General features: G+C 48.9%; 1 protein-coding gene across 2 annotated transcripts in view; it reads right to left on the reverse strand.

Moving 5' to 3' along the window:
- Nucleotides 1-24,339, reverse strand: part of LOC144607688 (plexin domain-containing protein 1-like) — a 149,748-nt gene that overhangs the window by 20,536 nt on the left and 104,873 nt on the right. For both annotated transcript variants that reach the window (XM_078424697.1, XM_078424698.1), the window contains exons 10-12: nucleotides 16,374-16,434; nucleotides 14,622-14,751; nucleotides 3,006-3,041 (exon numbers count right to left, since the gene is read on the reverse strand). In XM_078424697.1, coding sequence (XP_078280823.1) covers nucleotides 3,006-3,041; nucleotides 14,622-14,751; nucleotides 16,374-16,434 — 227 coding nt within the window. The remainder of the gene's footprint in view (nucleotides 1-3,005; nucleotides 3,042-14,621; nucleotides 14,752-16,373; nucleotides 16,435-24,339) is intronic.

Consider the following 24,339-nt stretch of genomic DNA (forward strand, 5'->3'; position numbering starts at 1 on the left):
ATGCAGGTTTGTAGGTTAAATGGCTTGGTATCTGCACACTGTGGGCGGCTTAATTGTAATCATGTACAGTCTTTCCACTGACTTTTTTAGCAAGCAACAAATGTTTTCACTGTACCTCGGTACACGTGACAATAAACTAAACTAAACCAAGGATTTCCATGCCGCGTGACTCCATGATTCCATTGGAGCACACCAATCCCCAGGAGGTAGAGGTCTCCGCGATTATCGTGTAGCGCTGTCATCTTGACTGCGGGGAGATTGGACAATGAGCAAGGCAAAGTGCTGGCTTGTTTAACGGCGTGACTGAGCATCAGCGAAGGAGAGGTCTGTGGCTGTGCCAGTCCATCACTTTGCAATAGGCACAGTGGTTCTCTCATCATTTGCTGGATATTACGCTGAGCTCCCGACGGTGGGGGGGGGGGGGGGGGGGTTCAGACTGACAGGTGCAATCTCTCCACAAAACTGCAAGGCGCATGGAGAATATCAGAACTGCGGACTAATGCAAAGCCAGAGATAGCAATCTCCAAGAGAAACGCAGCGATGGGAAGGGTATGAATGAGAACTAGTGACAGGCAGACAGAAATCGTGTTTTTAAAGTTCTTTTGTTCTCAGCGCAGTCGTGGTCAATCTTCGACCACTCGATACTTTTTATTTGCTGTGCAAATTCCCAGACCCTGCCTGACCCGGATACTGCCTGACCCGTTCAGTCAGCTCAGCGCTTTGTGTCCATCTTTGGTATAAACCCAGCATCTGTAGTTCCTTGTTTCTGCAATGTGCCGAGGAAGACTGGTTGAAGAAACAACGCATTTATTGTAATCTCTCCACTAGTCTGAGGATGATTGGTAAAGATTGTGGGCTCTGTGACACAGGGCAAAGATCAGAGGAAACATCCGTGACTGGGGAGTTGTATGCACTGAGGCTCTGCAGGGCTCAGTACCAGACCCTTGTGCTTTGTGGTCACACATTAAATATTTGGTCTTGAATAATAAGAGCCCATGAAGAGGATTTGCGAGCGACTGCAAAGTTGGCACCACATCGGAAGAGCAATCAGGGGCAGATCTATGGCATTGGCTTGGCACACACTTCAGACGCCATCAGTCAGTGTACTGACCCTGACCCTCGGTCTGAAGAAGGGTCTCGACCCGAAGCGTCACCCATTCCTTCTCTCCAGAGATGCTGCACGTCCGGATGAGTTACTCCGGCATTTTGCGTCTATCTTCGGTGTAAACCATCATCTGCAGTTTCTTCCCACATACAATACAATACAATACAATACAATATATCTTTATTGTCATTGTACCCAGGGGTACAACGAGATTGGGAATGCGCCTCCCATACGATGCCATGTGGCCTAACCAACATTTTTGTAAAGCTGGAAGATGACTTTCTGACTCCGATGCTCAATATACAATAGGTGCAGGAGGAGGCCATTCGGCCCTTCGGCCCTTCGAGCCAGCACCGCCATTCAATGTGATCATGGCTGATCATTCTCAATCAGTACCCCGTTCCTGCCTTCTCCCCATACCCCCTGACTCTGCTATCCTTAAGAGCTGTATCTAGCTCTCTCTTGAATGCATTCAGAGAATTGGCCTCCACTGCCTTCTGAGGCAGAGAATTCCACAGATTCACAACTCTCTGACTGAAAAAGTTTTTCCTCATCTCAGTTCTAAATGGCCTACCCCTTATTCTTAAACTGTGGCCCCTTGTTCTGGACTCCCCCAACATTGGGAACATGTTTCCGGCCTCTAACGTGTCCAACCCCTTAATAATCTTATACGTTTCGATAAGATCTCCTCTCATCCTTGTAAATTCCAATGTATACAAGCCTAGTCGCTCCAGTCTTTCAACATATGACAGTCCCGCCATTCCAATGGCTTGTAGGCAAGCGTGTGGTACACCCTCTGCACCTCTCCATCTATTGGTGTTGCTGATGCTTTGTGAAAGCAGGTGAACTAATGCACCATAACCTCGCTTGGTCTTTGACTTACTCCATTAGCCTCACTCTTTCCCCGTAACCTGGTGAGTTTCCACGGTTCAATTATTTACTCAAATCCATTTTGAAAGTTTCCTCCGAATCAGCTCTTCCCGTGCTTTGAATGGGATCATTCCGGATGCCAGCTGCCCACTGTGCAAATACGACTGCCCACTGATCCCAATGCCCAGTAGCTTCACATCAGTCTCCTCTGGTGTTCGTGTTGGGAGGAACTGCAGATGCTGGCTTAAACCGAAGATAGACACAAAAAGCTGGAGTAACTCAGCAGGTCGGGCAGCACCTCTGGAGAGAAGGAATGGGTGACGTCTCGGGTCGAGACCCTTCTTCAGACTTCGGACCAGGGAGGTCACGGTGGCGCAGCGGTGGAGTGGCTGCCTTACAGCACCGGAGACCCAGGGTTCGATCCCAACCACGGGTGCCGTCTGTACGGAGTTTGTGCGCTTTCCCCGTGACCGCGTGAGATTTCTGCGAGATGTTCGGTTTCCTCCCGCACTCCAAACACGTACAGGTTTGTAGGTTAATTGGCTTGGTATAAATGTAAATTGTCCCTAGCGGGTGTAGGATAGTGTTAGTGTGCGGGGATCACTGGGCGGTGCAGACCCGGTGGGCCGAAGGGCCTGTTTCCGCGCTGTATCTCTATCTGTATCTGTAAATACAACTCCCCACTGATCCCAATGCCACTAATGTCACATCAGTCTCCTCTGGCGTTTGTGTTGGGAGGAACTGCAGATACTGGCTTGAACCGAAGATAGACACAAAAAGCTGGAGTAACTCAGCGGGACAGGCAGCATCTCTGGAGAGAAGGAATGGGTGACGTCTCGGGTCGAGACCCTTCTTCAGACTGAAGTCTGAAGAAGGGTCTCGACCCGAAACGTCACCCATTCCTTCTCTCCAGAGGTGCTGCCTGTCCCGCTGAGTTACTCTAGCTTTTTGTGTCAATCTTCCTCTGGCGTTTCATCTGTTCACCAGGGCAAAAGGTTTACACAGGGCAAAAAAGATGCTGAAAACTTACCGCCATCTCTCATGTGGAACAGCAACTTAGTGTCATCTGGAAGGAACAGAAAGAAACAGAACATCAGAATTCATTGCCACAGAAGGCTGTGGAGGCCAAATCAATGGATATCTTTAAGACAGAGAGAGATAGACTCTTGATTTTTTACGGGTGTCAGGGGTTATGGGGAGAAGGCAGGAGAATGGGGTTAGGAGGGAGAGATAGATCAGCCATGATTGAATGGCGGAGTAGACTTCATGGGCCGAATGGCCTAATTTTGCTCCTATCACTTATGAACATAAACATAGAAACACAGAAACATAGAAAATAGGTGCAGGAGGAGGCCATTCGGCCCTTCGAGCCAGCACCGCCATTCATTGTGATCATGGCTGATCATCCACAATCAGTAACCCGTGCCTGCCTTCTCCCCAAATACCTTAATTAAACGTATCAGGTCTGCCTTTGTTGATCAATAACAATGCCTGGGACATAAGAACAGAGACACATGGAACTGCAGATGCTGGAGTCTTGAGCAGAACACAAAGTGCTGGAGGAACTCAGTGGGTCAGGCTGCATCTGTGGAAGGAACGGGCAAATTAGGTTTCGGGGCGGGTCCCTTCTTCAGACATTTCCCTCCACAGACGCTGTCAGGTCCTCTGGGTTCCTCCAACAGTTTGTTTCTTTGCTCCTGATTCCAGTATCTGTAATCTCTGGTCTCCATTCTACTGGCCCACTGCAAGTTATCCTCAATGTATACCCACTTTGAAGAGACAAGGAACTACAGATGCTGGTTTGTGCCCAAGATAGACCCAAAGTGCTGGCACATCTCAGCGGGTCAGGCAGCATCTCTGGAGAAAAAGGGCGGGTGATGGGTTCTGGGTCAGGACCCCTCTCTTCAGACTCAGACTCAGTCTGAAGAAGGGTCCCGACTTGAAACGTCACCCATCTTTTATCCTCAAGAGATGCTGCCTGACCCGCTGAGATACGCCAGCACTTTGTGTCCCACATTGCAGACGTTCTCCGGACTCCAATGGGAATTCTGTGAAGAGTCTGAAGTAGGGTCCCGACTCGAAATATCACCTGTCCATTCCCTCCACAGATGCTGCCTGACCTGCTGGGTTCTTCCAGCACTTTGTCTTTTGCTCTCAGGCATAAGAGTCGTGATTTTGTGTACAGAATATAATAATAAATACCAATTAATAACTGAATCATTTAATTTTCCTTGAAACTGAATTCTTCCTTTTGTTATACCTCTCCTCAGTCCGGACTGCGCTGGGATCCCGATTCTCCCACTCAAAATATTTTCCACGATTTTCCTGATCGACCTCTGCCAAGTCAATGCAATCCCACTCAATGGGAACAGATCCATTGACCGCAAAAACGTGGAAACACTGCACTGCAGATGCTGGTTTACACAAAAGGACACAGAGTGCTGGAGTAAACTCGGCGGGCCAGGCAGCATCTCTGGAGAACTGGAGTCTGAAGAAGAAGAATCTCGACCCGAAACGTCACCTATGCATGTTCTCCAGAGATACCGCCTGACCCACTGAGTTTCTCCACCACTCTGTGCCCTTCATTGATTGCAAGTATTGTGCCTAGTATAAGACAACTGACAACTGACACCGATGAGTCAAAACATTATGACCACTGACAGGCGAAGTGAATAACATTGATTTTCTTGTTACAATGGCACCTGTCAAGGGGTGGGATATATTAGGCAGCAAGTGAACAGTCGGTTCTTGAAGTTGATGTGTTGGATGCAGGAGAAATGGGCAGGAGTAAAGACCTGGGCGACTTTGACAAGGGCCAAATTGTTATGGCCAGACGATTGGGTCAGAGCATCTCTGAAACGGCAAGGCTTGTGGGGTGCTCCCGGTCAGCTGTGGTGAGTACCTACCGACAGTGGTCTGAGGAGGGACAAACCACAAACCGGCGACAGACAGGGTGTTGGGCGCCCAAGGCTCATCGATGCGCGAGGGCAACGAAGGCTATCCCGTCTGGTCCGAACCGACAGAAGGTCGACTGTGGCACAAGTCACAGAAAATGTTAATGGTGGTCACGGGAGGAATGTGTCACAATACACAGTACATCGCACCCTGCTGCGTATGGGGCTGCACACGGAGGGCCAACAGCATATTAGGCAGGTGGGCATAATGGTTTGGCTCATCAGGTCATAATGTTTTGGCCGATTATTTTTCACAATAGACTCAACACTGAAACACATGGCAAAGTACTGAATGATGTTCCCAGGGTTTGGGATATGTGGGCAGTTTGCCCAAGCAATTCTGATAAAGGAGATTTAAAAAAAACACAGTGGATCTAACAAAAGTCCAGCTGCACTTACAGCAGTCACATCGGCACGGTGGCACAGCGGTAGAATTGCTGCCTTACAGCACCAGACAACCGAGTATGATCCTGACCAGGTGCTTATCTATATGGAGTTTGTACGTTCTCCCCGTGACCTGCGTGGGTTTTCCCCGGGATCTCTGGTTTCCTACCACACTCCTAAGACGTACAGCAAGTGCGTTAAGTAGGTTAATTGGCTTGGTCAAATTGTAAATTGTCCCTAGTGTGCGTAGATAGTGTTAGTGTGTGGGTATCGTTGGTCGGCGTGGACTCGGTGGGCCGAAGGGCTTGTTTCTTAATTGTTAACTGTATGTTTGTGTTGTCATTACATTCAATAGACAATAGACGATAGACAATAGGTGCAGGAGGAGGCCATTCGGCCCTTCGAGCCAGCACCGCCATTCAATGTGATCATGGCTGATCATTCTCAATCAGTACCCCGTTCCTGCCTTCTCCCCATACCCCCTGACCTGACTCCGCTATCCTTAAGAGCTCTATCTAGCTCTCTCTTGAATGCATTCAGAGAATTGGCCTCCACTACCTTCTGAGGCAGAGAATTCCACAGCATATGCACATACTTGGCCAATAAACATATTGATTATTGTCATTCATTCATTATGTTTTATCTCTACACTGCAGTTCTACACGGAAAACAGAACAGTACAAGACAGGAGCAGACCCTTTGGCCCACAATGTCCATGTCGAACATGATGCAAGATAAACTAATCTCATTTGCCTGCATGTGATTCATATGCTTCCATTCCCTGCATGTCCAGGTGCATGTCTAAAAATCTCTTGAGCACCAGGATTGTGTCTGCCATCACCACCACCACCCCTGGCAGCACGTTCCAGGCACCCACACCCACAATTTTACCGAGCCAATTTGCCTACAAACCTGTGCGTCTTATGGAGTGCGGGAGTAAACCGGAGCTCGCGGAGAAAACCCACGCTGGTCACGGGGAGAACGTACAAACTCTGTACAGACGGCACCCGTGGTCAGGATGGAACCTGGGTCTCTGGCGCTGTCAGGCAGCGACTCTACCGCCGCGCCACCCTAATTTGTGCTGTGACCTTCTCAGGAGCCAAGTATTGCGTTATCACGCAGCGAAAAAATGATAATTAGAGCGGTGTTTCGAAGCTTCAATGTATAACAGGTGTAAATTAAAGCAAATCTTACAGAGTACTGGCTGGAATACAATGGTGATTTATGAGGTTGCATCGCAAGTTATGGAAGTGTTTAATGAACTGCGAGTTTTGGTCATTAAAGTAGTCACGACTGAGGTTTATTGTTTGAAAGTGCCTGGGGTAGTGTGGCAGAAGTGCTGTATTACTGGCAGAGTAAATTACATTAACCACTCTGCACTTTTCCCTCCATTGACTTGTTAATTATTTCCATTATATTTGCATATATTTCATAAAATACTCAAATCTGTTGCCCAAACACCTCATTACTGTGTTTCAGCTACAGTTGTGTGCTGTTTAATGAACCGTCACATCTTTATCGCTCAAAAGCTGGCCATTTGGCCCTCAATTCTTGTACTATCGCTGGTACAGAACAAACCAATCACCATTCAGGCTATGTGTTCTAGAACTAAACATATCTGGGTAAAGTTGTTCTTATTTCCCGACAACAGACACAAAAAGCTGGAGTAACTCAGCGGGCCAGGCAGCATCTCTGGAGAAAAGGAATCAATGACGTTTCAGGTCGAGACCCTTCTTCAGTCTCGACCTGAAACGTCACCTATTCCTTCTCTCCAGAGATGCTGCCCGACCCGCTGAGTTACTCCAGCTTTTTGTGTCCGTCTTCAGTTTAAACCAGCATCTGCAATTCCATCCAACACTGTTCTCATTTCTCCATTGACTCTTTTGTCAATGAACTTCTTTTATACGCGCATTCCGGGCACCCATCACCCTCTGTGTATAAAGCCTTGTTCCGCACCTCTCCTTTAAACTTTGCCCCTCTCACCTTAAAGCTACTCCCTTGACATTGCCATCCTGGGAATTAGGATCTGACCGTCTATGCTCTCTGTGCCTCTGATAATTTCTGACTTGCCTGCACTAAATGGCACTAGATCTGCCAATACAGATTCAGCACCACTTTAATTTCGTTCAGTTTCCTCCCACACTCCAAAGACGTACAGGTTTGTAGGTCAATTGGCTTGGTAAATGTACAAATTGTCCCTAGTGGGTGTAGGATAGTGTAAATGCGCGGGGATCGCTGGTCGGCGCGGACACGGTGGGCAGAAAGGGCCTGTTTCCGCGCTGTATCTCCAAACCAGACTGTACAAGGTACAATGTAAGGTTGCATGCTAGTCAGCGGAAAGGCAACACGCGATTCCAATCAAACCGTTTACAGTGTATTGTCTTTGCATTATACGTGACCTCAGTTGGTCCAGACAAACAGATTATCCAGAGAGACACTGGAACTAAGGGTGCCGAAAATCAGTGTTAAACCTGTATTTATGTACGGTATAATCTATACTGATTGGACAGCATGCAAACCAAAGCAATTCACTGTACCTCGGTACACATGACAATCATGAGCCCAAAGCTTTTTTTTTTAGATTTAGAGATACAGCGCAGAAACAGGCCCTTCGGCCCACCGGGTCCGCGCCGCCCAGCGATCCCCGCACATTAACACTATCCTACACCCACTAGGGACAATTTTTACATTTGCACAGCCAATTAACCTACAAACCTGTACGCCTTTGGAGTTTGGGAGGAAACCGAAGATCTCTGAGAAAACCCACGCAGGTTACGGGGAGAACATACAAACTCCGTACAGACGGCGCCCGTAGTCAGGATCGAACCTGAGTCTCCGGCGCTGCATTCGCTGTAAGGCAGCAACTCTACCGCTGCGCCACCGTGCCGCCTAAAGCTAAATCCCAAAGGCAAAGTTCTCAGTAAGTATTTAGCAAAAGTTAATGAAGTGATATTTGGAAGTACTGATCGCTGCTCATTAATCTGTTTGTGATTGTTTTCGGTTATGGGACAATTAACTATAATAACTATTCGGAGATGGTAAGCTTATTTTCCCCTTCACATGTCTTATCCATTTCTGATGGCTGTCAGAAGCCCGGAGGCAAAGAGTTGGGTAGTTTCAGCATTGCAATATTAAAATTGCAATTTTTAAAAATCCATTTTATTGTTCAATAAAACCCAAGAAAACAAAATGAATGCAACATGTTTCTTCACCAAGCTCAGCATGGATTTTCTCCGGAAGGCGTGGGTTTTCCCCGGGTGCTCCGGTTTCCTCCCACCCTTCAAAGGCGTACAGGTTTGTAGGTTAATTGTAAATTGTCCCCGATGTGTGTCGGACAGTACAAGTGTGCTGGTTGGCGTGGACTCGGTGAGCGGAAGGGCCTGTTTTCGTGCTGTACCTTAGTTTAGTTTAGTTTAGTTTTGATATACAACACGGAAACATGCCCTTTGACTCAGCAGGTCTGTGCCGACCTGCGATCCCCATTGCACCAGCATACACTACACAATTTGGGACTATTTGCAATTTTCGCCGAAGCATATCAACCTACAAACCTCTCCATCTTTACGTCTCTAAACTGAACAACAAAAAAAAGTTGACTTCAGAAATTGCCCCGGAATGGCAGATGTAGGTCAACTCATGCTGTTGAGTGCCGCGTAACAGAATATTGATCAGGCATATTGATCAACCTGTGAAGTAGCTTTGGTTGGTGGAAGCCAACGTACCCAATTAACCTTGACTCTCGTTTGACCCAGGGTTGGTGCAGTGATTCTGTGAAACAGCTCCGGCAGATCCCAGAGATTGGAGCACGTTGGAGACACACTCTCACCCTGGCCACTAGCTCTTTCAAGCACTTCCCTCTGGAAGGCGACTCCGGACTGTCAAAGCAGCCACAGCCAGACATAAGAACTGTTTTTTTCCATGGGCAGTAGCTCTGCTCAACAACCAAAAGTCTGTGACCTCCTTTTGCTCTGGTACTTTATGTCATTCTTCACGTGTTTAAATTATAATGCTTTATTCCTAATTGTTTACCGTATGTCGTGTTGTTACTTGCGAGCGGAGCACCAAGGCACATTCCTTGTATGTATACATACTTGGCTAACAAAATGTATTCAATTCAATTCAATGTAAGGATTTAGAGGGGTGTGGGTTTGTAGGAAAGGTTATATCCTTCGAAACTTTCCGAGACATGTACCTGTCCAAGTGTCTCCTAAATGCTGTTATAGTATCTGCCTCAACTACCTCCTGGAAGGACAGATAGATACTTAATTGTCACATGTACCAAGAAGGTACCGTGAAACTCTTTGCAAGGCGCCCACAAAGATACAAAAGAATCCGTAACTATTGTTGGTCCATTCTTCGTTCCCCCCCCCCCCCCCCGGGTCCCCAGCGCCCCCCCCCCCACCCACGCCAGGTCCCCTTTGTCCTCCGCGACGCGGGGGCGACCATCTTCAGCCCCCAGGGACTCTGACCTCGATGTTCCACGTCCTCCTCCAACAGTGAAGATGATATGAAGAGGGGAGTTGGGATTAGTGTTGCCGACTGTCCCGTATCAGCCGGGACATCGCGTATTTTGGGCTAAACTAGTTTGTCCCGTACGGGACCGCCCTTGTCCCCGTATTGGTAGGGTTGCCAACTTCCTCGCTCCCAAATAAGGGACAAAGGGTGACGTCACCGCCCCGCGCCCCACGTGACCTCACCCAGCCAGCGGCCACGTGCTCCCGCTCCACCAATGGCAGCCGCCCAGGATTATTTACCCTGGTTATTCCCTCTTCTTCCCTCTCCCATCGGGCAAAAGATACAAAAGCTCGAAGGCCAGACTCAGGAACAGTTTCTGACATTTTCCTTGATCTACATCCACTTTGTGTCCTGTTTTCACACCTCACACTTCCTTATCTATGTATCTCCCTCTCCCCTGACATCAGTCTGAAGGAGGGTCTCGAACCGAAATGTCACCCATTCCTTCTCTCCAGAGATGCAGCCTGTCCCGCTGGGTTACTCCAGCATTTTGTGTCTTTCTTCGGTGTACACCAGCATCTACACGGTTTCTTACCCGCTGTTATCAGACTACTGAATGGTTCTCCCATAAGCTACGATGTAGCCCCGATCTTCCAACCTACCGCATTGCAGGCATTGGAATTCTTAACTGCAAGTGTAGTGCTACAATACTGTAATACTGTACAATGCTACAATACAATACAACACCACATTCTCCACTCTGCTATTTTGTTCTGGTTATACTGACAGCTATACTTGTGCATAACTTGATCGGAAAATTGGAAGAGTCAGGGAATCATAGAATCATTCAGCATGGAAACAGGCCCTTCGGCCCAACTCGTCCATGCCAACTAGCTCATCTAAGCTAGTCCCAATGACTTGTGTTTGACCTATATACAGGGCAGCTTACAACCTAACGGCATGAATATTGATTTCTTTAATTTCAAGTAGCCCTTGCATTCCCTCTCTCTCCATCCCTCCCCCACCCTGGTCATCCTGCTAGTTTCACTGTTCTTACCCCTTCGTTTTCACCTCCTTCACAGCCAACAATGGACCATTGTGGGCTCTTTGGCCATCGGTGCCATCTGCTTTGTCCTGCACCTGTTCGTACCTCTAGTTTCCCTCTCCCCCGACTTTCAGTTTGAAGAAGGGTCTCACCTATTCCTTTTCTCCATAGACGCTGCCTGACCCGCTGAGTTACTCCAGCTCTTTGTGTCTATCTTCCCTCCAGCCTTTCCTCTCCATCTACCTGTCCATGAGTCTTTTAAGGTCTCATGTGGTACCTGCCTCAAACTACCTCCTGGAAGGACCAAGCTAAAAGGAAAGGCCCTGACCCGAAAAGTCTTCCAGAGATGCTGCCCGATCCGTTGGCTTACCCCAGCACTTTCACTGTTCTACACAAAGTGCCAGCACCTGTAGTCCCTACGGACTAGAACCAAACCTATGTTTCTTATTTGTAAATGATGGTCGTTTCAACTTATCTTCCAAACTGCCTGAAATTATAATTTACCACAAAGTACTGTGGACGCTGGGCGTCTGAAATTAAAGTAGATAATGTTGTGAATGCTCAGCAGGGCTGGCAGCCCATGCAGAGAGAGAGATGGTTAATGGTACAGATTAATGGCTCAGTTCCGACTCAAGTTCTCTGACCTGAAACATCGCTTCTGCTTCCCGTTATTTTTTTCTTCCGATTAAAAAATCTTAAATAAGGATTTATAAGAAAATAACTGCAGATGCTGGTACAAATCGAAGGTATTTATTCACAAAATGCTGGAGTAATTCAGCAGGTCAGGCAGCATCTCGGGAGAGAAGGAATGGGTGACGAATAAGGACTTGTTCTTTTAAGGTCAAGGGGGCTTAAAAGAACGATTTTTTTTTGGGTTTTTTTGCGATTTCCTGCCAACCTGTTTGTGACCGGGAGATTGAAGCCGCCACGTTACAAAATGGGGCCGGGCTGTGGGAGAGCGGGCTGGAATCCTTGCATTAATGCTTCCACTACTTCCCCGGGCAAGGATAGGCGCAGAAGAATGAGACACAAGGCTATTTTCGTTTTGTGCGAGAACTGAGGACGAGACACCACGGACGTAAAATCTTGTGGAGTTTTGCTGCACAGAAACAGACCATTTGGCCCATCACATCCATGCCAACCATTTTTCCCATTGATGTAAATCCCCTTGACTGCTTTAAAACTGTATGCTTTAAAGTCTTGCCTATATTCGTCTGTCTAAACGCCTCTTAAACCTATCTGATGATGCCATCTTGGTTTAGTTTAGTTTAATCTTATTATTAAGGGTCTCGACCCGAAACGTCACCCATTCCTTCTCTCCCGAGATGCTGCCTGACCTGCTGAGTTACTCCAGCATTTTGTGAATAAATCGATTTGTACCAGCATCTGCAGTTATTTTCTTATACCCCTTAATAATCTTATACGTTTCGATGAGATCCCCTCTGATCCTTCTAAATTCCAGTTTATACAAGCCTAGTCGCTCCAGTCTTTCAACATATGACAGTCTTGCCATTCCAGGAATTAACCTAGTAAACCTACGCTGCACGCCCTCAATAGCAGTAACCTACAGACCTGCACGTCTTTGGTGTGGGAGGAAACCGGAGATCCTGGAGAAATCCCACGTGGTCACGGGGAGAACGTACAGATAGCACCCATAGTCGGTATCGAACCCGGGTCACTGGCGTTGTAAAGCAGCAACTCTACCGCCATTCTGCGTGTGTAAAAAACTTGCCCTGCGCATCTTACAATCTGAAGAAGGGTGGCTGAGACGCCACCAATTCCCTTTCTCCAGCGATGCTGCCTAACACCCGCTGAGTTACTCCAGCACTTTGTGCCGGTACTTTTCTATGTTCTACGTTCTATGATCTCGTAAGGGTCATAAGGAATAGGGGCAGAATTAGGCCATTCGGCCCATCAAGTCTACTCTGCCATTCAATCATAGCTGATCTATTTCTCCCTCCTAACCCAGTTCTCCTGCCTTCTCCCCATAACCCCTGACACCCGGACTAACCTGTTTAGTTTTGAGGTGCAATGCGGTAAACAGGCTCTTCGGCCCACCGAGTCCGCGCCGACCAGCGATCCCCGTACACGATAAGTGTAGGAAAATAACTGCAGATGCTGGTACAAATTGAAGGTATCACAAAATGCTGGAGTAACTCAGCAGGTCAGGCAGCATCTAGGAGAGAGGGAATGGGTGACGTTTCGGGTCGAGACCCTTCTTCAGACTAGGTACACGATAACATCATTCTACATTGTAGGGTCAATTTCCAATTTTTACTGAAGACAATTATCCCACAAACCTGTTGGTCTTCGAAATGTGGGAGGAAACCGGAGCACCCGGAGGAAACCCACGTGAACATACAAACTCCACACAGACAGCACCCATAGTCAGCATCAAACCCAGGTCTCTGGCACTGTCCGGCAACAACTCTACCGCTGCACCACCGTGCCACCCCTTTAGTTTCTCTGGAATGTCAGAGATTGAGGGAAGTCCTTGTGGAATTATATAAATGATGAGAGCCGTAGATGTGCGGCACGGTGGCGCAGCGGGTGAGTTCAACCTTACAACGCCAGAGACCCGGCTTCGATCCTGACTAAGGGTGCTGTCTGTGCGCAGTTTGTACTTACTCCCTGTGACCACGTGAGTTTTCTCCGGGTGCTCCGGTCTCCTCCCACATTCCAAAGACATGCGAGTGTGTAGGTTAATTGCCTTCTGCAAATGGCCCCTGGTGTGCAGGACACAACTAGTGATCTGGCGATCGCTGGCCGGCACGGACCTGGTGGGCCGAAGGGCCTGTTTCCACGCTGTATCTCTAAACTAAACTAGATAGGGTAGACAGTCAGAACCTTTTTTCCCCAGGACTAGAGGGCATAGCTTTAAGGTGCGAGGGGCTAATTTTAGAGGAGATATATGAGGAAGTTTTTTTCACACAGAGGGTGGTTGGTGTGTGGAATGCGCTGCCAGGAGTGGTGGTGGTGACAGATATGAGGCTTTTAGATGTGCGTGTGGATGTGCATGGAACAGAGGGATATGGATCACGTGCAGACAGAGGAGATTAGTTCAACCTGGCAACATGTTCGACATGGATATTGTAGGCCAAAGAGCCTGATTCTATGTATGGTTGCCAACTGTCCCATATTAGCCGGGACATCCCGTATTTTGGGCTAAATTGGTTTGTCCCGTATGGGACCGCCCTTGTCCCGTATTAGCTCCGCGGGCTGTTGTCGATCGCGGGCCAGGAGGCGGGTTGCTACGCAACCTCCGTTAGGCGAACACACTCCGTTAGCCTACACTGTCGGCCGCTGTCAGCCGGGGCAGTGTAGGCTAACGCAGTGTGATCGCCTAACGGAGGTTGCGTAGCAACCCGCCTCCCAGCCTGGGCGGCCGCCATAGGTGGAGCGAGAGCACGTGGCCACTGGCTGGGTGAGGTCACGTGGGGCGGTGACGTCACCTTGTCCCGCATTAGGGAGTGAGATAGTTGGCCACCCTTTGTTCCGTGTTCCATGTTTTATGACCATTGTAAGAGGTTTCCTTCGATTGACCAATTTCAGCACATAACCCCCTTCCATAGAAACATAGAAACATAGAAAATAGGTGCTGGAGTAGGCCATTCGGCCCTTCGAGCCTGCACCGCCATTCAATATGATCATGGCTGATCATCCAGCTCAGTAGCCTGTACCTGCCTTCTCTCCATACCTCCTGATCAAGGGCCACATCTAACTCCCTCTTAAATATAGCCAATGAACTGAACTTCCACTCCTTGTCCGGGTTCACCACAACTGGGTGAGAGAGGAGCGACACACTTACCTTCCGTCGTGAGGCCGCTCGAGAAAAGCATTGACGCGGCGGTGCTGGTCATGCCACTTTCCAACGCGTTCGCCGTTGAGGAGAAGTCTTCGGAATGTTCCGGAAGATTCTCACAGAGCTCAACGTTGTGCTGAAACATTCCAAAAATAACCATGGAGTAAAAGCATGACTAGAAGCTAATGAATACGTATGGGTTGAACGATTACTCGTAGTACTTGCAGTTAGCCAGATGCTGAGCTGTTGGAATAAAATTGTCGACTGTTCAAACTAATCTTGAACATCGAAGGAACTTTTATCAGGTTGTGGTGGGTTGGGTATAGATCCTTGCTAGGGTTGCCAACTGTCCCGTATTAGCCAGGACATCCCGTACTTTGAGCTAAATTTGTTTGTCCCGTACGAGACCGCCCTTATTAAGCCCGAGTGCGAGCTGTAGGCCCGGATACTGTAGGCCCGTGGTCTGCAGTAGGCCCGGACACTGTAGGCCCGTGGTCTGCAGTAGGCCCGGACACTGTAGGCCCATGGTCTGCAGTAGGCCCGGACACTGTAGGCCCGGGTACTGTAGGCCCGTGGTCCGCTGTAGGCCCGGACACTGTAGGCCCGTGGTCCGCTGTAGGCCCGGACACTGTAGGCCTGTGGTCCGCTGTAGGCCCGGACACTGTAGGCCCGTGGTCTGCAGTAGGCCCGGACACTGTAGGCCCATGGTCTGCTCTAGGCCCGGACACTGTAGGCCCATGGTCTGCAGTAGGCCCGGACACTGTAGGCCCGTGGGCCGCTGTAGGCCCGGACACTGTAGGCCTGTGGTCCACTTTAGGCCCGGACACTGTAGGCCCGTGGTCCGCTGTATGCCCGGACACTGTAGGCTAACGGAATGTGTTCGGGGAGCTGGGTCCAGTGTGTTCGCCTAACGGAGGTTGCGTAGCAACCCGGCTCCCGGCGTGGGTGGCCGCCAATGGTGGGGCGGGAGCACGTGGCCGCTGGCTGGGTGAGGTCACGTGGGGCGCGGGGCGCGGAGCGGTGATGTCACCTTTTGTCCCTTATTTGGGAGTTAGAAAGTTGGCCACCCTCGTCCTTGAAGTCAAAGGGCAGAGTTTAAAGCTCTATTCACACAAAAAAAACATTCTTGCCCCTTGACTATACTTGTATGTGGTGGAGTTGGCTGGTCTGAGCTATCGGTGCTGGACAGGGCAACAGTTTCCATTACATATTCACTATGGGGGTTCTGTGTTATAATGCGATAGTCTCGACTGTCTGGTCTATATCTCAACATTGCCTGACTTGGACACAGCTGGAAGATTATTTCACCCTGGCATCATGATCGACATGGATATTGTCGGTCAAAGGCCCTGATTCTGTGCTGTACTGTTCTGTGTTCCAGGTTTTATGTTCATTGTAAGAGGCAGCTGGAAGAGTTGCTGCCTTACAGCGCCAGAGTCCCAGGTTCAATCCTGACTGCGGGTGCTGTCTGTACGGAGTTTGTTCGTTCTCCCCATGACCACGTGGGCTTTCTCTGGATGCTCCGGTTTGTTCCCACATCCCAATGACGTGCGGGTTTGTAGGTTAAATGGCCTCTGTAAACTGTCCTTTGTGTGTGTAGCACTGGGCTGCTGGTGTGAGTGGGTGATTGATGGTCGGCACGGACTCGGTGGGCCGAAAGGCCTCATTTCCTCACTGTATCTTGCTCTATCTTCACAGTGAAACATTTTGTTTGCTACTAACTAATTATCGGCACGGATGAGCTTGTGGTTACGATACCTCGTCCGTACAGTGGTAGTCCAGCCACTCCTGTCGAAGGCGATCAAACCCATTGGAACACCTAAATCCAGGGAAAAAAAATAAATGAACCTTTTGAATTACCTGGTCTGGGAACTTTGAGGATTGAACACAATCACATTCCCTTGCAGAACCTCATTAGGGCTAGTTACCAGCGGGTATCGATGTACGTGAACTCGTAGAAGGGTTGATTAGTTTAGAGATACAGCCCGGGAACAGGCCTTTCAGCCCACCGAGTCGGCGCCGACCAGCGATCCCCGCACATTAACACTATGCACACTCGGGACAATTAACAATTATACCAAGCCAATTAACCTACAAACCTGTACGTCTTTGGAGTGTGGGAGGAAACCGGAGATCCCGGAGAAAACCCACGTGGTCACGGGGAGAACGTTCAGATAGCACCCGTAGTCTGGATCGAACCCGGGTCACTGGCGTTGTAAAGAAGGAGATCTCCAGAGTTCTCCAGAGATGCTGCCTGACCCGCTGAGTTACTCCAACACTTTGTCATGAGGAATAAGAGCAGAATTAGGCCATTCGGCCCATCAAGTCTACTCCGCCATTCAATCATGGCAGGTCTATCTCTTCCTCCTAACCCCGTTCTCCTGCCTTCTCCCCATAACCTCTGACACCCGGACTAATCTGAGCGCTCTCGCTTTCTCACTGGCTCTCAGCTGCAGATGGATCCGGGCAGGGCCTGCGAATGAGAGGAGACTGCAGTCCAGGAACAGGGAATTGGACAGATGGTTTTGCGGAGGGTTCCTGCGGGAATCTGACTACTAATCACAGCTCACGAGCCAGGCGTACCGGGCAAGGACCATACCTGGACGGTTTCAGCCGAACAACAGCAGCGATCATCCTCCACTGTTGCCCGAAGGGCAGCCTTTTCTCCGGGCAACACCTGACCCCCGCCACTACCCACTGCTCAAGCCAAGGGAGGCCCAGGCTGGGTTTAGCAGCGAGGGTTCCCATGTCTTTGGTCGACCACTCTCACCCCTTCCATCAGACGGGTGGGCAGTGGGCTCTGTGTGTACAAAGGTGCAGCTGATATCTGTAGTGCCGCATGGCAGCAACACAAGTGGGAAGGAGAGGGGCCCCAGGGCAGCGGGGCCCAAAGGCTTGTCGGGGCCCAAAGGCTTGTCGGGGCCCACCCAAAGGTTACTGGGAGTATCTGCTGGAGGCAGATGCGCGAGTGGCTGTTTAAGACACTTTTAGATTTGACAATAGACAATAGGTGCAGGAGGAGGCCATTCGGCCCTTCGAGCCAGCACCGCCATTCAATGTGATCATGGCTGATCATTCTCAATCAGTACCCCATTCCTGCCTTCTCCCCATACCCCCTGACTCCGCTATCCTTAAGAGCTCTATCCAGCTCTCTCTTGAATGCATTCAGAGAATTGGCCTCCACTGCCTTCTGAGGCAGAGAATTCCACAGATTCACAACTCTCTGACTGAAAAAGTTTTTCCCCATCTCAGTTCTAAATGGCCTACCCCTTATTCTTAAACTGTGGCCCCTTGTTCTGGACTCCCCCAACATTGGGAACATGTTTCCTGCCTCTAACGTGTCCAACCCCTTAATAATCTTATACGTTTCGATAAGATCTCCTCTCATCCTTTTAAAGATTTGTTCTGGCCTTTTCACGCCCCTTTCCCCCCCCCCCCCCCCCATCTTTCAGTCTGAAGAAGGGCCCCGACCCGAAACATCACCGATTCCTTTTCTCCAGAGATGCTGTCTGACCCGCTGAGTTACTCCAGCTTCTTGTGTCTAACAACAGTACAATTGAAGGGGGGTGAGATTGAATAATAGAACAAAATAGCCAGTGGAACACGTGGAGATCAAGGGAGCAGAGTGACTCTGTCTGACCCGCTGAGTTTGCTGGATGTGGCTCCGGCATTTTGTGTCTATCTTCGGCACAATCCAGCAACTGCAGTTCCTCCGTGTGCCACCTTGTCTCTTATTATCTTTAAACTTTCTTGAGTAAGGAGGTGGGGATGCAATGTTCCAGATGGCATCTTGCCAAGGGCAGATGTAAGAGCATCTCGACTTTTGCACTCAAATCCTCCAACAACAAAGACCATCCGCCTTCCTTCTCGTCTTTCTGAACCTGCTTGTTAATTTGCAGAGGCTGCACACACAGCAAGAAATGATCACAATGCTCCTCCAATAAGTGGAGGAGACATCAAACCCTGACGTAGTCAGGCGGGCGATTGGCACAGCTGGTCTTTTGGAGAGAACGAGATAAGTTCCTGGGTGTGGAAACAGGCCCTTTGGCCCCCTGAATCCGCACTGACCAGCGATCCATGCACTTTAACGCTGTCATAGAGTCATAGATACAGTGTGGAAACAGGCCCTTCGGCCCAACTTGCCCACACCAGCCAACATGTCCCGGCTACACTCGTCCCACCTACCTATGTTTGGCCCATATCCTTCCAAACCTATACTATCCATGTAGCTGTCTAACTGTTTCTTAAACGAAGGGGATAGCCCCAGCCTCAATTACCTCTTCTAGCAGCTTGTTCCTTACACCCACCGCCCTTTGTGTGAAAAAGTTACCCCTCAGATTCCAATTAAATCTTTTCCCCTTCACCTTGAACCTATGTCCTCTGGTCCTCCATTCCCCTACTCTGGTCTAGAGATTCTGTGCATCCACCTGATGTATTCCTCTCATGATTTTATACACCTCTATAAGATCACCCCTCATCCTCCTGTGCTCCAAGGAATACAGACCCAGCCTACTCAACCTCTCCCTACAGCTCAGACCCTCTAGTCAATAGACAATAGACAATAGGTGCAGGAGTAGGCCATTCGGCCCTTCGAGCCAGCACCGCCATTCAATATGATCATGGCTGATCATTCCCAATCAGTACTCCGTTCCTGCCTTCTCCCCATACCCCATGACTCCGCTATGCTTAAGAGCTCTATCTAGCTCTCTCTTGAATGCATTCAGAGAATTGGCCTCCACTGCCTTCTGAGGCAGAGAATTCCACAGATTTACAACTCTCTGACTGAAAAGGTTTTTCCTCATCTCCGTTCTAAATGGCCTACCCCTTATTCTTAAACTGTGGCCCCTGGTTCTGGACTCCCCCGACATTGGGAACATGTTTCCTGCCTCTAACGTGTCCAACCCCTTAATAATCTTATATGTTTCGATAAGATCCCCTCTCATCCTTCTAAATTCCAGTGTATATAGTCCTGGCAACATCCTCGTAAATCTTCTACAGCCCAGAACTGAACACAATAGTCTAAATGCGGTCTCGCCAACGTCTTATGCAACTGCAACTTGATCTCCCAATTTACTCTGGGCGCTCCGGTTTCCTCCCACACTCCAAAGACGTGCAGCTATTTCCCTTTACAGAATCCCATCTTGGTTACACACTGAAACAATCTGGATTCTTTCATCTTCTTTGTAGGTTGGAACAGCTGACGAATATTATAAACCTAGATTGAACATCTTCAGCATCTCCTGACGTCGTATTCCAATCTTTAGAAGCACTTGAGATACGCTGTAAATTCCTCGGCATCCTTCCACCATCAGCGGTTTACATCCCTTAGACCAAGGTATAGGAGCGGAATTAGGCCCTTCAGCCCATTGAGTCTAGTTTAGTTTAGAGATACAGCGGGTAAACATGCCCTTCAGCCCACCGAGTCCGCGCCGACCAGCGATCCCCACACACCAACACATAATAATAATAATAATAATGCATTACATTTATATAGCGCTTTTCATATACTCAAAGACGCTTTACAGGGATTTAGGGAACATAGGGAAGTGAATAAATAGATAAATAAGTAAACGAACAGAGAAAGGAGACGGAAGGTGAGGTGACCTTCAGTGGTTGAAGGCAGTACTGAACAGGTGAGACTTCAGTGATGTTTTGAATGTGGTGTGTGTGGAGGAGTCTCTGACGGTTTGGGGTAGTGAGTTCCATAGGGTGGGAGCAGCGATGGAGAAAGCCCTGTCCCCCCAGGTTCTGAGTTTGGTCCGGATGTGGGGGGATAGGAGATTGGCAGCAGCAGAGCGGAGGGTGCAGGTGGGAGTGTGCCTGTGGAGGAGGTCGGTCAGGTAGGATGGGGCCAGGTTATGGAGGGCTTTGTAGGTCATGAGGAGGATTTTGTACTGGATTCTCTGGGGGATGGGGAGCCAGTGGAGTTTGTAAAAGACGGGGGTGATATGGTCACGGATCGGGGTGTGGGTGAGTAGACGGGCAGCGGAGGTTTGAATGTTTGAAGTTTACTGATGATTTTTGAGGGTGCGCCATAGAGGAGGCTGTTGCAGTAGTCCAGACGGGAGGTGATGAAGGCGTGGATGAGGGTTTCTGCAGCTGTAGAGGAGAGGGATGGACGGAGACGGGCAATGTTTTTGAGGTGGAAGAAGGCTGTCTTTGTGATGTGTTTGATGTGTTTGTCGAAGGAGAGGGCTTGATCAAAGATGATTCCAAGATTCCGGATGTGAGGGGAGGTGGATACTGGGAGACCATCAATATTGAGGATGAAGTTTTGGGTGGATTTGGTGAGCGTTTTTGGACCAATGATGATGATTTCAGATTTGTTGCAGTTGAGTTTGAGGAAATTTGATTGAAGCCAAGATTTTATTTCAGTGATGCAGTTTGTCAGTGTAGAGTGTGTGGTGGGGGAGATTGACTTGGTGGAGATGAGGAGCTGGATATCATCGGCGAAGCAGTGGAAGTGAGGGACAATTTACATTTATACCCAGCCAATTAACCTACAAACTTGTACATCGTTGGTGTGTGGGAGGAAACCAGATAGCGCCGAGAAAACCCACACAGGTCACGGGGAGAACGTACAAACTCCGTACAGACAGCACCCGTAGTCAGGATCGAACCCGGGTCTCTCAGGCAGTAAGGCAGCAACTCTACCGCTGCGCCCAATGGATTGACCTCCACCGCCTTCTGCGACAATGAATCCCACATTCACCACCGCTAGCTAAAGAAATTCATCTTCATCTCCGTTCTAAAGATATGGCGGGACTGTCGTATGTTGAAAGGCTGGAGCGATTGGGCTTGTATACACTGGAATTTAGAAGGATGAGGGGGGATCTTATTGAAACATATAAGATAATTAGGGGATTGGACACATTAGAGGCAGATAACATGTTCCCAATGTTGGGGGAGTCCAGAACAAGGGGCCACAGTTTGAGAATAAGGGGTAGGCCATTTAGAACGGAGATGAGGAAGAACTTTTTCAGTCAGAGGGTGGTGAAGGTGTGGAATTCTCTGCCTCAGAAGGCAGTGGAGGCCAGTTCGTTGGATGCTTTCAAGAGAGAGCTGGATAGAGCTCTTAAGGATAGCGGAGTGAGGGGGTATGGGGAGAAGGCAGGAACGGGGTACTGATTGAGAGTGATCAGCCATGATCGCATTGAATGGCGGTGCTGGCTCGAAGGGCTGAATGGCCTACTCCTGCACCTATTGTCTATTGTCTATTGTCTATTGTCTATTATATGTCCTTTTATTCTGCGGCTGTGCCCTCTGGTTCTAGACTCTACCAATACTAGTAACATCCTTTCTACGTCCACACTATCTAGGCCTTTCGTTATCCGCTAGGTATGAATGAGATCACCCCCTCATTCTTCTAAACTCCGACTGCCCTGCTTAGGAAACATGTCACCTGAGCAATCCAATTCCCCATTCCTTATCACAATGTTTCCGTTTGGTTTCTTGTGGATTATCTGCTGTGCATTTTAATTAACTGAAGCAGGAAAGGCAAGTGTATCTTTATCTTTCTTGAGTCTTGGGAGCCGTAGGCTGCCACTTATCGAAGTCTGACAGTTGTCTTGGTTTTATAAAACGCAGTTTTATTCTACAATTTCTTTGACTTTCATTTAAACATTGTTTCTGCTGTCTCGATTCATTTGCATCGATAATAATAACGAGATACCTCTTTTATTACATTTTTCCCAAATGAAGCATTGCTATCTTTATTTATTCAACCACTGCAAAACTATGTTTTCAATTTTAAATCGACCCCTCCTTACTTAAAAATATTCATTGACTTGGCCTCCAAGGCCTTCTGTGGCAAAGAATTCCACAGATTCACCACCCTCTGCCTCAAGAAATTTCTCCTCATCTCCTTCCTAAAGGAATGTCTTTTAGTTCTGAGGCTGTGCCCTCTGGTCCTAGATTCTCCCACTGGTGGAAACATCCTCTCCACATCCACTCTATCCAGGCCTTTCACTATTCGGCAAGTTCCAATGAGGTCCCCCTTCATCCTTCTAAACTCCAGCGAATACAGGCCCAGTGCCGACAAACGCTCATTGGATGTTAACCCTCTCATCTCTGGCATCAATCTCGTAAAGCTCCTCTGGATCCTCTCCCACAGAAGGTAGACACTAACTGCTGGAGTAACTCAGCGGGTCGGGCAGCATCTCAGGAGAGAAACAATGGGTGACGTTTCGGTTCGAGACCCTTCTTCAGACCCGAAAACGTCAGCCATTCCTTCTCTCCCGAGATGCTGCCTGACCCGTTGAGTTACTCCAGCAGTTTGTGTCTGCCTTCGATTTAAACCGGCATCTGCAGTTATTTTCCTACACGACCATCCACAGATATGGGGCCCACAATTACTCACAGTACTACAAAAGCGGCCTGACCAGCGCCTTATGGAGCCTCAGCGTAACATTTATGGATGTGATGCTAGGGCTGTACATGACATTCATTGGGACAACGATTAAGGCATTGAGTATAGGTCTGAGGAAGTCACAGTGGACCTCTATGAGACTTTGATTAAACTTAAATTGGAATATTGTGTGTATTTCTGGTTGCCCCAAAGCAGGAAGGACATGGAGGCTTTGGAGACGGTGCAGAAGTGATTATCAGAACCCTGGACGAGAAGGTTTTAGCTACAAGGAGAAATTGGACAAACTTGGATGGGTTTCTCTAGATTGTCAGATCTTGAGGGAAGACTTGATAGAAGTGTGGAGGTGAGTGAGGAGGTGACTGGAGGAGACTCACTGATTTTTTTAGATTTAGAGATACAACGCAGAAACAGGCCCTTCGGCCCACCGGGTCCGCGCCACCCAGCGATCCCCGCCCATTAACACTATCCTACACACACTAGGGACAATTTTTTAAACATTTTACATTTGCCCAGCCATTTAACCTACATACCTGCACGTCTTTGGAGTGTGGGAGGAAACCGAAGATCTCGGAGAAAAGCCATGCAGGTCACGGGGAAAACGTACAAACTCCGTACAGACGGCGCCCGTAGTCAGGATCGAACCTGAGTCTCCGGCGCTGCATTCGCTGTAAGGCAGCAACTCTACCGCTGCGCCACCGTGCCGCTCACTGTGATGGATGTTTCTTTTTGTTTGGTGTTGGTTTATCATTGTGTGTGTTATTTTTAATGCTCTTATTGTTGGACTGTGGGTAATCTTTTATTTCACTGCGCATTTATGTGTATGTGACAAATAAAAATTGACTAAGAGTGTAAAATGATGTGAGACATTGATAGTGTCGGCAATCCGAACATTTTTCACAGACATAGCTTTGAAGTGATTGGATCAAAGTTTAAAGGAGACTAGGCCAAGTGGATCCATTGAGCCCAAACCTCCTCTGTATTGGTGCAGCACCCTCTCCTCCCGCCTCCCCCTCCTTCCCCCCTCCTCCCCCTCCTTCCCCCTCCTCTCCTCCCCCGTCCACTCCCCCACTTCCCAACTCCCCCACCCCTCCCCCCTTCCCCTCCCCCCTTCCCCTCCCCCCTTCCCCTCCCCCCTTCCCCTCCCCCCTTCCCACTCCATCCCCCTCAACCCCCCCTTATCCTCCCTCCTCCCCCCTCCCTCCCCCCCTCTCTCCACCCCCCCCTCCTTCCCCCCCTCCCCCTCCCTCCCTAGGAGATAGATTTAAACTTTAAAATGTGAATAACTTTAAAAATATAACACCGATTTCAATGAAACTTCTTCTATTAACACCAAAGGGATGACGGTGAGTAAGGTGG

Source organism: Rhinoraja longicauda, chromosome 29 (assembly GCF_053455715.1).
Source record: "Rhinoraja longicauda isolate Sanriku21f chromosome 29, sRhiLon1.1, whole genome shotgun sequence".
In the NCBI taxonomy this organism is placed as follows: Eukaryota; Metazoa; Chordata; class Chondrichthyes; order Rajiformes; family Arhynchobatidae; genus Rhinoraja; species Rhinoraja longicauda.